At 37.6% G+C, this 18,155-nt stretch overlaps 1 protein-coding gene across 10 annotated transcripts in view; it reads right to left on the bottom strand.

Moving 5' to 3' along the window:
- Positions 1-18,155, bottom strand: part of LOC127442210 (ras GTPase-activating protein nGAP-like) — a 111,813-nt gene that overhangs the window by 11,099 nt on the left and 82,559 nt on the right. For all 10 annotated transcript variants that reach the window (XM_051700065.1, XM_051700060.1, XM_051700062.1 and 7 more), the window contains 7 exons: positions 7,806-7,959; positions 3,403-3,501; positions 2,721-3,275; positions 2,118-2,262; positions 1,351-1,495; positions 966-1,202; positions 14-215 (listed from right to left, as the gene is read on the bottom strand). In XM_051700065.1, coding sequence (XP_051556025.1) covers positions 14-215; positions 966-1,202; positions 1,351-1,495; positions 2,118-2,262; positions 2,721-3,275; positions 3,403-3,501; positions 7,806-7,959 — 1,537 coding nt within the window. The remainder of the gene's footprint in view (positions 1-13; positions 216-965; positions 1,203-1,350; positions 1,496-2,117; positions 2,263-2,720; positions 3,276-3,402; positions 3,502-7,805; positions 7,960-18,155) is intronic.

Raw genomic sequence — 18,155 nt, 5'->3', positions numbered from 1 at the left:
GGGATTTCAGTACCTTGTCCAGTTGAGAGACCACTTCCCACAATAGCGAATGAAGAACCGACAGCTCACGGCCCAAGTCGATGTAGCCCTCAAAGCCTGGGGTGTTCGAGATGGTCTCGAGATTCGAGATCTCCAGTAGGAAACGAGTCATACCAGCCCACTCGTGCTCCAGAAAGTCATTCATGAAGGCCATGTACTCCTCTTTGTTCCCGAATCTGAAGAAACAGAATGAGAAATCCGTGAGAAATTCTGAAGAACTGAAAGTGCTCTGAGCAAGACAGACACTAAAGTTGACAATGTTTGAAAAAACAAGAGCATATAAAGTATGTAGGGAGAAGACTGTTACAGTGGGGTTTAACGGTCCACTTGCTTCAATTCTACTTTTGGTTCAAAATTTAGCTGTTCTAATTTAATAAAAACAAAAATTTAAAATAATATTATCACTTATCAGCATAACACCTTGAGTGAAAGGTTAAGCTAAAAAATTTACATGAATTTCAAACTTTGAGTATTTAGTATGTCCCCCTTTTGCTTTAATGACAAAATGACTCCACAAGTTTGATCCATGTTATCCCAGTATGATTTGAGAATGTTCCAAAGATCATCTTGTGTGCTTCAATGGAAGCAAGGATTCTGTACAAAGGAGCTACCATGGTCAATGTCACAAATTTACAATTAGTGACCTAAAAATAGCACAGAATCTTAAATATTTCTTACTCATTTTACATCATATGGTTTGTTTAATCCTAAAATGCTATTTATTTCCAGGTTTAAGTTCAATTTCAAATCCCAGATGTTCAATGTAGACCAATTTGAACCACACTGTAAATGACAAACATTATAAAAAATAAATAAATAAATAAAAACTTCAATACAGCTTTTCATTCCAATCCCAAAACACTTGAAATTTCATATTTTGCAAGTGATGTGGTACACTTTAAACATTTTGTTCGGTCCATACATACTTGGCAAAGTTAGCTAGATTCTGGATGACTTTGGCGATGAGGGTGAGTGTTCGTGATGTGCGGTCGTCTGGATATTCCTGCATGAGACTGAAGAGCGATGGGGACATGATGGCAGGACACAGGAAACGCAGAAAGAGCGATGCGCTAATCAGACGCTGACTGATGTCCTGCTTTCCTCGAGCATGACACTGCTGCTTCCATGATGCGAACACGTCCTTCAGCTCCCGGGGAAACACACTGACCAGAGCACAGTAGGAAGTTAGGATGGAACTGAAGCAATTGCAAACATGAGCACACTTGCATAGGAATAAAAACTAAGAACAAAAAGGATAGTGAAGGATGATGTGTTGTTCTGGGTGTGTAAAAAGTTTGCTAATGTATTTACCAGTAAGAGTTGATAATCTTGCAGAAAGCCAGCTCACAGCACATCTTCAGGTTACTCTGGTGTTCTGGCAGCTCACTGTTGGTGCACTTAGATGGATCCACTTCACAATTCTCATCTGACTCATACAGCGCTTTAATAAACTCTCCTACAAACCAGAGAACACATTTACAGTAAGTTTATTTAGTCTTAATTAGTAGCCATGGAAAATGTAAGGAATGAAACAATTCTGATTCAGATTCTACTTAAAGCTGAAGTGTGTAACTTTTTTTAGGGTCTCTCTGTGGCATTAACATTCCTGTTTGTTTTGAGCGTCCCTTCCAGCAGACACAGTAACATTGACTCAACAAATGTTGAGTTTGGGGCGGGTCTATTGATCAATGCAAAAAAAAATATTTTTTTTAGCTTTAATGATTTCTGATTTCTTAACGATTCCATGAACGATTCTTCTAGCAGTTTAAAAGTAGTAAGAAAGGTAAATGTCTGAAAAATTATTCTTTTTGGATTTACTACCATCAGCAGCCTGTTTTAAAATGGTTGTTGAATATCTGTGTCATGGTCAAAATAAATGAAACCGATTTTAAGAAAAGTTTAAATTATTTTTTGTGGTAATCAAAGTTATGCAACAAATGCTGTCGATTGAGCTTAACTTGTACTGAACCCTGAATATTCCTTCAAGTTCAAGTACTCTTAAAAATGGATACGGTTCTGGATAAATTTTGAATATTTATTGTAATATGCTTATATGCCAGAGTAAATATTTTATTTACCTAGTGCATCATGTAGGTACTTCTGTCCCACCAGTTTGAGGTATTCTTCTATGGCTTTGGTGGCTAGCGTGTTCTCTCTAAAGATCAGTACGTCATGGTCAGCACAGCGATCTACCTCTGACATCACCAGATCTGTCAGGAAGTCCTGATTGAGACAGTTTAGACCAAGTTTTAGTCAACTAGTAAACTTCAAACACTACAGCAAAAAAATACTGAACTTAAAGTTCTGCAATTTCCAACATTCCACTGATGCACAACTCTTAAAGCAAACACAAATGATTAATGGACAGTTTAAAGGAATAGTTCAAACAAAAATGAAAATGGTGTCAACATTTATTCACTCTCAGGTTGTTTTAAACCCATATGACTTTCTTTGTCCCACAGAACACAAAATATGTACAGAATGCACCTTTTTTAATACAATGAAAGCAAATGGTGACTGAGGCTGTTAATTCCTAATGCTGTGCGTCATCTCATTTTGTGTTCCACAGAAGAAAGAAAATCATATTGAACATCACTGGGTTTGGAACAACATTAGGCCCAGTAAAGACAATATAATTTTCATTTTTGAGTGAATTTCTTGTGAATTAACTGGCATTGTACCTTTGCCCTTCCTGTGCTTTGCAGTATGTGAACCAGGGCACTCGCCATCTCCTCTTTGTTCTTCACGCTGATGACAGGCTCCAACACAGAGCACAACATGGTATAGTTATTGGTCACAAACTCTGCAAACTCCTTGTACTGCTCCATGGGGAGGATGGACATTGTTTGAAAGCGTGATTTGATGCGGATGGAGGGCCCTCCACCTTTGATTTTGCTGGTGGTAGGGGTGCTGACCGGATACCACTTCTCCACAAACTGCCTTCCCATCACTCCCTGCACTGGGATATTGACCAGACCTACATAGTTGTTCTTGTCCTTTTTCTTCTTCTTATCCGCATCACGGTAGATGTGCACAGTGATGCTCTTGACTGAAGGAAGGCTGGAGAACTCAAAGTGCTCACCCCAGAACAGGCAGTCGGAGCGGGTTTTGCTGGTGGTGCGGGCGTACAGCACATCATCCAGACACAACTCACAGAAATACTTCTTTTTCGGGGGAAGGTCTTTGGCTTCGATGATCCATAGGCGAAGGACATTTTCAGCCCGCCGACAGTTGTCCTGGCGATGGAATGGGAATGATTAACTATAGCAGCTCATTTTAAGTATAAATCAAGCATACATTCCTATGAGTTTGTCTTTTAGACTGATGCAAATAAAAAAAAAGAAATATCTGACATTCAGTCACCTTATTAGGCTGCACAGTTCTCTTGAGGTTCTCCATCCATTTGTCTCGTTCAGCTGCCGAGGAACAGCTAAAACACTTACTTCCACCCGAGTATGCCACCTGCATGAAGATGGGGAGGAATACTGCAATTTACATAATTTCATTTAACCTTAAGTATAGAGCATGCACACAATTGAACCCTTAAACAAAGTACTGTAGCGGTACCATGGCTTAGATATGGTGACAGATTGTTAAACCATGATGATGGTGATATAGACCATGGTACCATCTGATTTGCATTTTCATATACTTTGGTATTTAAGTGGTACTGTATGGTATGATCATGGTTCATAGAATTGTATGACTATAATGGTACATTCAATTTTTCCATGATATATTTTTATGGTAATACCATAAAAAAAATGTATAAGAGAAAAAATAAAATAAGGTCTCATCTTTACACATACTCAGTATGTAACATTGTCATCACTGAAAGGAATATTCCGGGTTCAATACAAGTTAAGCTTAATCAACACCATTTGTGGCATAATGTTGATTACCACAAAACTTAATTTCGACTTGTACCTCCTTTTCTTAAAAAAAGTAAAAATAAAATTTGGGTTACAGTGAGGCACCTACTAAGGGTTAGTAAATTAGGGTTGCACGATAACTGTTAAAATGATAATCACGATGGAGTGGTGATGGCGTTGTGGGCGAAAGCACAGAACTGGTAAGCAGAAGGTGGCTGGTTCGATTCTCATAGCCACCACCATTGTGTCCTTGAGCAAGGCACTTCACTCCAGGTTGCTTTGGGGGTATTGTCCCTGTAATAAGTGCACTATAAGTCGCTTTGGATAAAAGTATCTGCCAAAAGCATAAATGTAAATCACGATTATGATGTCATTTGGGAATTGTTTCTGTATTACAGGTCAGTTGAGGTGAAAATGGACTTCGAAAAAGCTTGTCATTTGGTCTGTCATCCGTACACACAGCCAAATAATGTAAATAAACAACAATTTGCTACTTTACCTGGCTTATCATTTCTGTCTGTTAGCTCACTAATACAGTAGATGGTTATGCTTAATTAACCGTGAGAGGCAGAAACCGCGATCGTGGTTAAAATACGATTAATTGTGAAGCCCTACTTATAATGGAAGTGAATGGGGGTCCATTTTTGGAGGGTTTAAAAAAGGCAGAAAAATGAAGTTTATAATTTATAAAAGCACATACATTAATTCCTCTGTGAAGACTTGTGTATCATGTGAGCTGTAAAGTTTGCCTTTTTATGATCGTTTTAGGGTTTATGACGTTACGTCGTCATGGCAATGAAGTTGTAAAATTGGACAAAGTTTACACAGAAAAGGTTAGCAAGCGATGTTATCACTCTAAAATCATGTTTACAGACATACGGTTTACATCTTGGAGTTAAACTTTTGAAACAGTATTTTAATGTTTACAGATTGGCCCTATTCATCTCCATTGTAAGTGCCTAACTGTAATCCAGATGTTTGCTTTTTTTTTCAAGAAAAGGAGGGACAAGTCCTAGGCTGCTGGTGCCTAGCTCGAGTCTGTGTTTGTAGCCTGCTAGCCTTTTTAGCATTGCTTATCTTTCTGTTTTCAGCATTTCAACGCATCCGCTTTCTATTTTTGTTGCAATTAAACTGCGTGCATTTTACTGTGCGCCCCGTTTTCTCCTCTGTGTTACATGGATTATTGCATCTGAAGGGTTTGATTTTAGATCCCCACACCGGTCTAAATAGGGTGTAGTGAAGGATTTAATTTTCAATTCCCTTTTACTCTTACAAGTTATATCTAATCTTTTATCATCCTCATTTATTCTTCTATTTTCCTTTTACAATAAGGTGCAAGTAACATGTATGCAATCTGAGGGGGTGACTGAGGGTCTGGCCCCATGCCAGGAATGCAACGGCAGTGATCATTCATTTAGCCCGTTTCCCGGAGAATATGCATTTATATTGTACTGCATTTATTCACAAACATATCTGTCTGTTATAATTGTTATATAATCAACAATTCTATAACCATTTAATTCTATGTTAATGCAATCATTATTAATTGAAAGAGAGAAAGATTTTAGTTATGATTTTATAATTATCCATGTTTTTATATGGTTCATAAAAGTAACCATTGCATGCAACATATCTACCTCATAATCACTGAGTTGAAACTTCTGAGTTTCTTTGTGATTTTATTGTCATATTAGGTGACTATGTGCTGCGTTTGGCCTTGTATGTGCTTTGTTTTTCTCCTTATTCGGTCTTGTTTTTCACAGATGTGGAGGCCCCACATTCCATCGAGATTAACGAGAAGGCCTCCCATCCTACAGGAGATAGCGCCTACCTGTTGCAATGTCTAATTCATTTAATGTTTGGATTGTTTATGGTGCCTGTACGCTGTTACATCTGCACAACCAATGATGGAAACTGATTAATGTTATGGCTAACTAATTATTGTTTGCACAAAGGTGGAAACAAACCATATTTATAAAGTGCTAAGATGTTTGAGGTAAGTGCCCTATCAGAATCTTAGAAAGTGTTGTACTGTGACATCTCTAATTCAATTTGAATATAACTATAATTGCTTGTGAATGTTTTTGAATGGGGCCTTCTTTTTTTTCTGTATTTCTGAACTACTGGATCCAATTGACTTGTGATGCTTATTGGAACTGCAGAGAACAATCAGTAAACTCTCTCTCAATTGATTGCACTTGAGTCTGAGTTTTTATTCCTCAATATTCATATTTACAGCTGTTACCCCCTACAGCTTTATGGTGGAGGATGCGGGCAACTTCTTCAGTGTAACCTTGATCAACCATCAACCAATATTAAGGTAGGTAGATTTTTAAATCCACTAAGGAGGCAGAACTAAGCAACCGTTGTAAACAGTTTTACTCAGATGCTCTGATATCTAATAAAATGGAAGTTTTCTTCTTTTGTAAGTGCATAAGATGGAAAATGTTATTTGTGCTAGAAGTTCTGATTTGAAGATTTAAGAAATATCTTGGACATAACTGATTGCATAATATATATATATATATATATAAAATAAATATTGATAATGCTAAGGAAAAATTGGTCATTGGTAGTAAGTGAAACCCATGGAGAAACGTTAAGATTAAATTGAACATCGTAACTTCCTCGACTATGAATGTTAATAATTTCATATTCATACGTATATTCTGTGTGTGTCTTTTGGAATTAGTGTCGTACAATGTCGAATGAAATTCCACCGGAACATCTGACCCTCTAGCATTATAACTAGTGGTTAATTTATGTTTTTTAAAGGCTGAAACTGAAAACAATATTTAAAGAGGAATCATCGATGGCCAAGATAATGCAAATAAAGTATACACATAATATAATTTAATGACAGTGAATGTGATTATGTAAACTTGCTCAAATTAAATGAACAATTATTTTACACAATGTTAACTGAAGTATGTAATTTCTGCGCCACTAGCACCACCAACAGAATTGCAAAAATTAACAATGTTTTCGGGGACCTGGGTAGCTCAGTGGTAAAAGACGCTGGCTACCACCCCTGGAGTTCGCTAGCTCGCTAGTTCAAATCCCAGGGTGTGCTGAGTGTCTCCAGCCAGGTCTCCTAAGCAACCAAATTGGCCCAGTTGCTAGGGAAGGTAGAGTCACATGGGGTAAACTCCTTGTGGTTGCTATAATGTGGTTCGTTCTCGGTGGGGCACGTGGTGAGTTGAGCGTGGTTGCCGCGGTGGGTGGTGTGAAACCTCTATGTCTCTGTGGCAACGCGCTCAACAAGCCACGTGATAAGATGCGTGGGTTGATGGTCTCAGACGCGGAGGCAACTGGGATTCGTCCTCCACCACCCAGACTGAGGCGAATCACTACACACATTGGGAATTGGGCATTCCAAATTGGGAGTAAAAAAAAAAAGTTTTCAAAACATACATGAATACTCCCTTGTCTGCAGTTGTTCAAACAGTCAGACCGTCCCGCCTCCAACTCGCACCACTGGTTGAGTAACGTTGTTGGGGCGGGTCAAATCGAGTCGATCAAAACAAACAAAGGAATTTTTTAAGTGAAACAGAGACAGTGTTTACAGTTTTCGAGAAAATTAACCTATGAATGGCTTACTTATAGTTGTCAGCGCTCTGCATAGAAGAAAGTATTTTAACACTGAAAAAGTTACATACTTCAGCTTTAAAATTCACAAAAAAAAAAGAAAAAAAAAAATTCAGTGTGCTTTAACCTTTGACAAAACTGTATCGATACTCAACTGTAATCTTAAAGGTGCATAATTTTTTCCTCATTAAAGAAAGTATTATTTTTTCTTTTTTACTTTTTTCTCAAAATTATTCACTGACCCCCTTGCACCCCATTGCAGACTCCACTGAAATTAACACCAAAAGGTTAAGTTGGACATTGTACCTCAAAGCAGAAGTCCTGTCCTAGTAAGCTGCTGTGTAGGGGTTTGATGTAGATGTCCTCCTCCATACTCAGATCGAGAGCTTCAACAGCGCTGCCTGGACTCAACAAAGACTCATGGGAACAGGATTCTTTCAGTTTGGGCAGGCCTCGTGACCTACAAAACACACACACATACAAACAGCAAATGTTTATGCAACTTTAACTCAATTACCCAAGACTGAGACACTGGATTAAGACAGATCAGCATCATTTAATTATAATTACATCCTCTGCTACGATTCTGATATTTGTTTTCCTTACTGGGTCCACCATGTCCTCAGCCGCAAGAGATTTCAACCATAATTAATAAAATATAGTTTTGCCTCTGCTGAAAGAGATTCAATATACAAATCTAATTAAATTCTTACATGGACATGTTTTGCTATGAACTCATTTCGGCAAAGAGAAAAACCAAGAGATGAATACAAAGTACGGCCACTAGGAGGCAGCAAAAACAGAGCGAGATGGTTTCAGTCAAGAAAATTAACTAAGGATTCCGTAAGAATACCCAATATTCCTTAAATACTTCTTAGCTTAGTTAAAGCAACATTTTTGTTCAACAACAGTAAAAAAAATACATTCCAGAATCTGTCTCCAAAGAGTTTATACCTACGAAAAACAACTAAAGATCCAACTGAAGGAGTATCCCCAGAGCATATTAGTATATTATTACATCCCCTGAAGACAAAAGGCGACTTAAACAGGTATAATGTTGTTTCACATCATTCTTCATTGCAGGTGTAGCACTGCTCTGCCGTAGCTCAGGTGAGGTTGTAGAGGAGGGCAGGAAGGTCGAACTTGATGGGGATAAACAAGAAAGAAGACTGGCCAATTCAAAATTCCCATGAGAACGTTACCATAGAGACAGCCCTATGGAGGAGCTGAGGAGCGGGGGATGAGCTGACTACACAAACATCTCAAACACTTCAACACACAGACACACGCCTTACACCTGCCCTGCTGCCACACTTGCACAACATCCACACCTTGACATTTCTCACATGGTTAGTTTTGTTTATTCATGATAAATTCTGCATTCTGCATGTTCTGTCTAGACAGCAAGCGTGTTGTAATACCATCTATAATGGATGCTTGCACAAAGAGAATAAACCTACACAAGTTTCAAATCTGTCGGAAAGCAAGTTGGTCAGGAACATCCAGTGACACAAATATGTCTTCTGTATGTTTAGCAACATGTCTTCTGTGCATGTCTACTCTTTAGCCTCCATTTGTATGTTGCAAAATTAGCATTATGATAATAATACTTTGGTATTATATGTTATATAAAAACAAAAACAAAAAAACAAACAAAAAAATATTATATAAAAACTGTGTGTATATACAGGTGCATCTCAATAAATTAGAATGTCGTGGAAAAGTTCATTTATTTCAGTAATTCAACTCAAATTGTGAAACTCGTGTATTAAATAAATTCAATGCACACAGACTGAAGTAGTTTAAGTCTTTGGTTCTTTTAATTGTGATGATTTTGGCTCACATTTAACAAAAACCCACCAATTCACTATCTCAAAAAATTAGAATACATCATAAGACATAAAACATTTTTAGTGAATTGTTGGCCTTCTGGAAAGTATGTTCATTTACTGTATATGTACTCAATACTTGGTAGGGGCTCCTTTTGCTTTAATTACTGCCTCAATTTGGCGTGGCATGGAGGTGATCAGTTTGTGGCACTGCCGAGGTGGTATGGAAGCCCAGGTTTCTTTGACAGTGGCCTTCAGCTCATCTGCATTTTTTGGTCTCTTGTTTCTCATTTTCCTCTTGACAATACCCCATAGATTCTCTATGGGGTTCAGGTCTGGTGAGTTTGCTGGCCAGTCAACCACACCAACACCATGGTCATTTAACCAACTTTTGGTGCTTTTGGCAGTGTGGGCAGGTGCCAAATCCTGCTGGAAAATGAAATCAGCATCTTTAAAAAGCTGGTCAGCAGAAGGAAGCATGAAGTGCTCCAAAATTTCTTGGTAAACGGGTGCAGTGACTTTGGTTTTCAAAAAACACAATGGACCAACACCAGCAGATGACATTGCACCCCAAATCATCACAGACTGTGGAAATTTAACACTGGACTTCAAGCAACTGGGCTATGAGCTTCTCCACCCTTCCTCCAGACTCTAGGACCTTGGTTTTCAAATGAAATACAAAACTTGCTCTCATCTGAAAAGAGGACTTTGGACCACTGGGCAACAGTCCAGTTCTTCTTCTCCTTAGCCCAGGTAAGACGCCTCTGACGTTGTCTGTGGTTCAGGAGTGGCTTAACAAGAGGAATATGACAACTGTAGCCAAATTCCTGGACACGTCTGTGTGTGGTGGTTCTTGATGCCTTGACCCCAGCCTCAGTCCATTCCTTGTGAAGTTCACCCAAATTCTTGAATCAATTTTGCTTGACAATCATAAGGCTGCGGTTCTCTCGGTTGGTTGTGCATCTTTTTCTTCCACACTTTTTCCTTCCACTCAACTTTCTGTTAACATGCTTGGATACAGCACTCTGTGAACAGCCAGCTTCTTTGGCAATGAATGTTTGCGGCTTACCCTCCTTGTGAAGGGTGTCAATTATTGTCTTCTGGACAACTGTCAGATCAGCAGTCTTCCCCATGATTGTGTAGCCTAGTGAACCAAACTGAGAGACCATTTTGAAGGCTCAGGAAACCTTTGCAGGTGTTTTGAGTTGATTAGCTGATTGGCATGTCACCATATTCTAATTTTTTGAGATAGTGAATTGGTGGGTTTTTGTTAAATGTGAGCCTAAATCATCACAATTAAAAGAACCAAAGACTTAAACTACTTCAGTCTTTGTGCATTGAATTTATTTAATACATGAGTTTCACAATTTGAGTTGAATTACTGAAATAAATGAACTTTTCCACGACATTCTAATTTATTGAGATGCACCTGTATATATATATATATATATATATATATATATATATATATATTAGGGTTGTAACGATCCATCAATCTGGATTAATGCATGGATCAAATCAGCAACAATGCAATGTCATTGATGCAATGTGTAAACATCGATGTACAGTACTGTGCAAAAGTCTTAGGCACATAAGATGTTTCAAAAAAGCATTTGTCTTAAGATGGTTATTTATCTTCAGCTTTAGGGTGTCAATAGGAAATATAAATGTTAGACTCCCAAATATTACTTTTGCAAATAGAAAAGATTAGAATAGAAGAACAGGGCAGTCTGCAACAGATGTCATGGCCCCCACAGAGCCCCCCCACTGAACATCGTGTCAGTCTGAGATTACATAAAGAGACAGAAGCAACTGAGACAGCCTAAATAGATAGTTGAACTGTGGTGAATTCTCCAAGAAGCTTGGAACATCCTATCTGCCAACAACCAAGAAAAACCGTGTCCAGGTGTAGCTAGGAGAATTGGGGCTGTTTTAAAGGCAAAGGTGGTCACACCAAATATTGATTTAGCTTTTTTATGTTTACTGGACTTTGTATGACATTAACTGATAAATGAAAACTATTTATGCCATTATTTTTTGAAGACATCCTCACTATGCAAAATTTTTCCACAAGTGGCTAAAACTTTTGCACAGTACTGTATATATTTTCTTTAGATGCACCTTGTCCTTTATTCTCATGCCAGCCACATCCGTATGAATTTCCGTCAGGTTATGTAGCAACCTTATGATATTTGTCTCGTTTTATAAGCACTAAATATGCTTCTCATGTGGGACACGGATTTGTGTGGAGTGATTAAATTGCACTCTACTCTATGCATGCGCATGCGTCAACAGGGCTGCGAGCTCCGGTGACTGGATAGCACAGAGCGACTCACATGCGAGATTAAATCATGCTTCTCTCGATATTGTGCCGTATGAGACCTATTTGGATTCTACATGAGAATTTTCTATTTTAAAGTGCTATGGAGCAAATCAACCATGTCAAATGGCTAAACAACCCCGAAATTCTGAACTGTACTGATGAGGGAAAGAGAAAATACCTGGCCTGCCCCAACATCAATGACAAGACTTTCACATCACCACATCAACACACTTACTAACATTCATCACAGCACACTGTAACAGAATTTTTAAATACAACTGTGGAAGTTGTAGCCAAGAAAAAAAACACGGATAGCACATACTCTGCTGTCAGAAATAAGTCATGGGTATCTAAGTATTTTTGATTGAAAGACATGTTTGACTGTTTTAGAGATAACAAATCGTCACTGTAGTGTCAATGCAATGAGCTGTCATTAAACGATTGCTGATCACATGTACCGTATGTGACTTTATTTTTATATTATTTATGTTTCTGTACCTTATTTTGTTGTGGATGTCTCAATGTGAATACTGGATTTACACTTTTCAGAGAGCTCAAAACATTCAAATTATATTTTGGTTGCATTTGTGACATGGTAAATGTAATTCATTGTGTGAAATAGGCACATAATATTGAATTATCAATCGCAGGCCCCTGAATCAAATCGAAATCGCATCGCAGTAGACTTTGAGGTCTGAAAAATTAAATCCTACCCTACATATAGCTAACAATAGATACTTCAACAGTACATGTACAATACATTAGCTACACTGCAATACAAGAGTGTTTTACAAATTATTTATCTAATTCATCCATCCATAAAAAAAAATTCCATTAAGGGGAACTTTCCATTAAGGGGAGTCCATATAAAAAATATGCAGTGTCATCCTTTCATGCTTAATTGAATGAATTTAAAATACATTGTCTCTTAATTAAATAATCAACACAATTTTTTTTACAACAATAAGGAGGACCTACAATAGAATATAATGAGCTATAGTATATCAGATGTTTTAAATAAAAAAGAAATTAAGGAATTCATTACCGGGGCATTTTTGCAATCACATTTTGAATTTTGGGGGCATGTGTGTCACTTTCAAAGGCTTCTTTGCCACAAGCCCCCCTTAATTTCTGACACTGCATCCATCTAATCATCCATGCATCCTACCTGTATCTCTTTCCCTCTCCTTTTTATAGAAGTGAATTACACTGAATAGGACAGCTGATGCAGAAACTGAGAAGGATAGAAGGCTCACTTCCAGCTTTCGATACGTTTCACCTGCGCTGACTCAGAGAGCTCAGCATATCAGTGCACAGTCAGCCCGTATCCGGACACAGCTCTTCCACAAAATGCTGGAAATCTGATCATTCCACTGAGACTCAACAGGCACAACATGGACTGCAGTACCACAGTTTTCGAGAAAATTAACCTATGAATGGCTTATAGTTGTCTGCATATTAAGCTATTCAGTATTTTAACACTAAAAAAGTCACATACTTTAGCTTTAAGCTAAGAAAGAAGAAAACTGCCCTTATCCAGAGAGAAGTTCAGTTAACTGGATGGTCTTGGCTCTCCTATGCAGAGATGTTGTACTCATAGCTTCTATAATAAATGGAAGGACACTTTAGAATCACCATCAGGCAGTGTTGGGCAAGTTATTCAAAAATAGTAATCAGCTATAAATTACCAATTACTTCTCAAAAATTTTAATCAGATTATATACTGACTATTCCATGAAAAAAGAATCACATCACTTTACACTTCAAAATTTACTTTTAAGTTACTTTCTAAAATACTTTTCACAAGTAGGTTTTTGTCGTTCCGCTCAATTCAAAATAATGTCTACATTTCCTCCAAGTTCATTGTTGTTGTCCCTTCTCCCCTCACACACAGATGTACAGTTGAAGTCAGAAGTTTACATACAAATTAAACTCAGTTTTTCACAATTCCTGACATTTAATCGTAGAAAACATTCCCTGTCTTAGGTCAGTTAGGAACACTACTTTATTTTAAGAATGTGAAATGTCAGAATAATAGTACAGAGAATGATTTATTTCAGCTTTTATTTATTTCATCACATTCCCAGTGGGTCAGAAGTTTACATACACTTTGTTAGTATTTGGTAGCATTGTCTTTAAATTGTTTAACTTGGGTCAAATGCTTTGGGTAGCCTTCCACAAGCTTCTCACAATAAGTAGCTGGAATTTTGGCCCATTCCTCCAGACAGAACTGGTGTAACTGAGTCAGGTTTGTAGGCCTCCATGCTCGCACACGCTTTTTTAGTTCTGTCCACAAATTTTCTATCGGATTGAGGTCAGGGCTTTTGTGATGGCCACTCCAATACCTTGACTTTGTTGTCCTTAAGCCATTTTGCCACAACATTGGAGGTATGCTTGGGGTCATTGTCCATTTGGAAGACCCATTTGACCGAGCTTCATCTTCCTGGCTGATGTCTTGAGATGTTGCTTCAATATATCCACATAATTTTCCTTCCTCATGATGCCACCTATTTTGTGAAGTGCACCAGTCCCTCCTGCAGCAAAGCACCCTTACAACATGATGCTGCCACCCCCATGCTTCACAGTTGAGATGGTGTTCTTTGGCTTGCAAGCCTCACCCTTTTTCCTCCAAACACATAACGATAGTCATTATGGCCAAACAGTTCAATTTTTGTTTCATTAGACCAGAGGACATTTCTCCAAAAAGTAAGATCTTTGTACCCATGTGCACTTGCAAACTGTAGTCTGGCTTTTTTATGGTGGTTTTGGAGCAGTGGCTTCTTCCTTGCTGAGCGGCCTTTCAGGTTATGTCGATATAGGACTCATTTTACTGTGGATATAGATACTTGTATACCTGTTTCCTCAAGCTGTTGTTCTGGGATTGATTTGCACTTCACACCAAATTACGTTCATCTCTAAGAGACAGAATGCATCTCCTTCCAGAGCGGTATGATGGCTGTGTGGTCCCATGGTGTTTATACTGGTACCTTCAGGCGTTTGGAAATTGCTCCCAAGGATGAACCAGACTTGTGGAGGTCCACAATTGTTTTTCTGAGGTCTTGGCTGATTTCTTTTGATTTTCCCATGATGTCAAGCAAAGAGGCACTGAGTTTGAAGGTAGGCCTTAAAATACATCCACAGGTACACCTCCTATCAGAAGCTAATTGGCTAATTGTCTAAAGGCTTGATATCATTTTCTGGAATTTTCCAAGCTGCTTAAAGGCACAGTTAACTTGGTGTATGTAAAATTCTGACATATAATTGCAATATAGTCAATTAAAAGTGAAATAATCTGTCTGTAAACAATTGTTCGAAAAATTACTCATGTCATGCAAAAAATAGATGTCCTAAATGACTCGCCAAAACTATAATTTTCTAATATTAAATCTGTGGAGTGATTAAAAAATTAGTTTTAATGACTTCAACCTGTACATATGATCATACTTGATGTTTTAAATGTATTCTGAACAATTATTACTTTAGAAATGTGTCATTTTAGAAAATTATGTACTTAAAAGTAATTACATTAATTGAAATTCAGTAACTAATGTGATTACACAAGTTTAAATTGTAATGCATTACACTACTTTTACACTAGTTTTTATATATTTTTTAACACTTTTCCACTTATTTACTCAAATTTGTGATCAGATTACACCCAACTCTACCAAAAGGAAGAAAAGAGTCAGTAAGTGTGTGTGCAGTTTCTTAGAACTAATGCGCAAGGCGAGATTTTCAGAGAATAATGACTTAAAACTCTAGTGTTTACCTCACACAAAGCTTTAGAAGAGTAATTAAAAGTAAAAAAAAAAAAAAAAAGGTATACTTACTTAAAAATATACTTTTATCATACTTGTTGTTCTTGTTAGAACTTCACAGTTGTGATAACCATCCTCTCCTTTTGAGCTCCACAGAAGAAAAAAACACGTTTTGAGTGACAGTAACAAGAAAATGACAAATCATTATTGGTGAACTACTCTTTTAAACACACACACACACACACACGTCCAATGATGAGTGAATGTGTGAACGCAGTGAGAGATATCCACTGAGAGCTGTAATTCATCTCAGTCAGAATGGCATGTGTTCCTCCATCATGATCACAGCGGCACTATCACGTGCGCACAAGCACGCACACACACCTTCCAAGCATTACTGTATAAGCTAGAGCTCAATTTTACATCCAAATAAACAGATGCACTCAATCCACATGAAGCAATGTGAGAAATCAGCATTTTAGGAATAACCATCTTTATCGAGTGCATCTATCTCATCTGTAGTTTAACCACAGCAGATGTAGCCATTAGAGTACAGCAGTATATATTGCAACAGCACACAACCAAAGCCAGAGCTCACAGTCCCCATCCATTTACATTTACATTAATAGATTTGGCAGATACTTTTATCCACTGCATTCAAGCTATTCCTTTCAGTATGTGTTCCCTGTGCATTGAAACCGTGACTTTGGTGTTTCCAGCACAATGCTCTACCAGGAACTAGAGAAAAACATAAAATCTCATCCAGTCTTAAACACAAACATAAGGGGTGGAGATACAACTCCTGGTTTGTCATCACAAGTAACCAGTCCTAATTCACCCCTCAGGCCTGTGAGACATTGCTTTTACAGTAATAAAGCAAGAGTGCCTTTCCCTAATTATATTAACAGCCCTGCTTAACCAATAATCCTTCAGCTAAAGCAAGATTTACAGGAGTTGCACACCCAGTTGTGACATGGCATACATTTAAATCAAGAGTAAATCTAACAAATCAAAAGAAAACAGAGAAAAAATAAAATAAAATAAAAAAATCACTGTCCACATCATTGTCTTCTTGTGATGATTCAAGGGATGGATGACATTGGACAGACAGTGCTCTCCATTAGAGGGCAGTAAATTACTGGTCTTAAGATAAAGAGCAGTCTGAGCTTTGTATGATCTGGGGTTGCTCTGATCATTATAGACCGACTTTGGTTTATTTACACTACCAGTTAAAAGTTTGGACACACTCTCTTTTTTATGTTAGAATAATAGTAAAGTCATCTAAATTATGAAATAATTGAAGCAAATCAAAACTCACTTTAATTTAGCTTCTTCAAGACCTTTCTTGAGATTACAGCTTTGCACATTCTGGGCATTCTCTCAACCAACTTCTTGAGGTGTCACATGGGATGCTTTTTAAACAGTATTGAAGGCTTGTTGACCGCTTTTCCTTCACTATTGGTCCAACTGATCCATTTATTAATTTTTTTAATTAACTTTAGATTTGTAAAGAAATTAATACTTAATTTCATACTAATTTCAAGTATTTAAGAATAAGCCTTTTAGATCAGAAGGTCTTTAGGATCATGAGATCAAGAAACATACATTCAGTCATGTGTGTCCAAAATTTTGACTGGTTTTGTAGGTGCAGTTTAAATTGCAGCTTTTACTCAGGAACTTCATTAGGGACAGACTGCCTGAACAGTTCAGCCAGAGAGTTTAAAATGTATTTTAAAAACAGATCTCATGGTGTGCCAGGTAACAGCACAGCATATTTTCCAATCAGCTGCTCTCCATAAGACACAGTCATGAATTTAAAAGAAGACTAGCCTTGTCATGCAAGTCATACACAAATCCTTTACTTACACTGTGACAGTTGGACAAATCAATGGTCGGTCGACCGTTATATATATTTTTTTATTTTATTTTTTTTATGGCAGATGCTGATAAAGATCAAACCAATCAAATCACTTTATTGTCACTCAACCATATACACAAGTGCAACAGTGGGTGAAAGTCTTGGGTGCAGTTCTGAGCAACATTGCAGTCATGACAGTGACATATACCAATCTACAATAAACATCAGATTTACACAACACAATTTACAAAACTAATATACACATAATTACATATTAGTTTTGTAAATTGTGTTGTGTAAATCTGATGATGAGATATCTAGAGAGCAGGGTGGCCAATCGTCAATATAATTTAGATATACACTCACCGACCACTTTATAAGGTACACTTGTACACCTACATATTCTTGCGATTATCTTATCACCCAATCGTGCGGCAGCAGTGCAATGCATAAAATCATCCTGAATAAACTCTAGAAACTGTTGTGCGTGAAAATCCCAGGAGATCAGCAGTTACAGAAATACTCAAACCAGCCCATCTGGCACAAAAAATCAAATTTTTTCCCTATTCTGATGGTTGATATGAACATTAAAGGAAGCTCCTGACCCGTATCTGAATGATTTTATTCACTGCACTCCTGCCAAGCTTTGGCTAATTAGATAATTACATGAATAAGTAGGTGTACAGGTGTACCTAATAAAGTGGTCGGTGAGTGTAGGCTATAATGATAGGTAATAAGATGCATACAAAACAGAGCGGAACAGTCTGATTCCAGAAGTAAAAATCCCATTAATTTAAAGACAGACCTAGCATGAGCTCTGAGATGTTAATCAGTGATATATGCCTCTATTAAAGCAATCGGTCTGTGTCATTTCAACTCCATTTCTTA

This window comes from Myxocyprinus asiaticus, chromosome 6 (genome assembly GCF_019703515.2).
Source record: "Myxocyprinus asiaticus isolate MX2 ecotype Aquarium Trade chromosome 6, UBuf_Myxa_2, whole genome shotgun sequence".
Classification (NCBI taxonomy): Eukaryota; Metazoa; Chordata; class Actinopteri; order Cypriniformes; family Catostomidae; genus Myxocyprinus; species Myxocyprinus asiaticus.
This window is presented reverse-complemented; position numbering and strand designations above follow the sequence as displayed.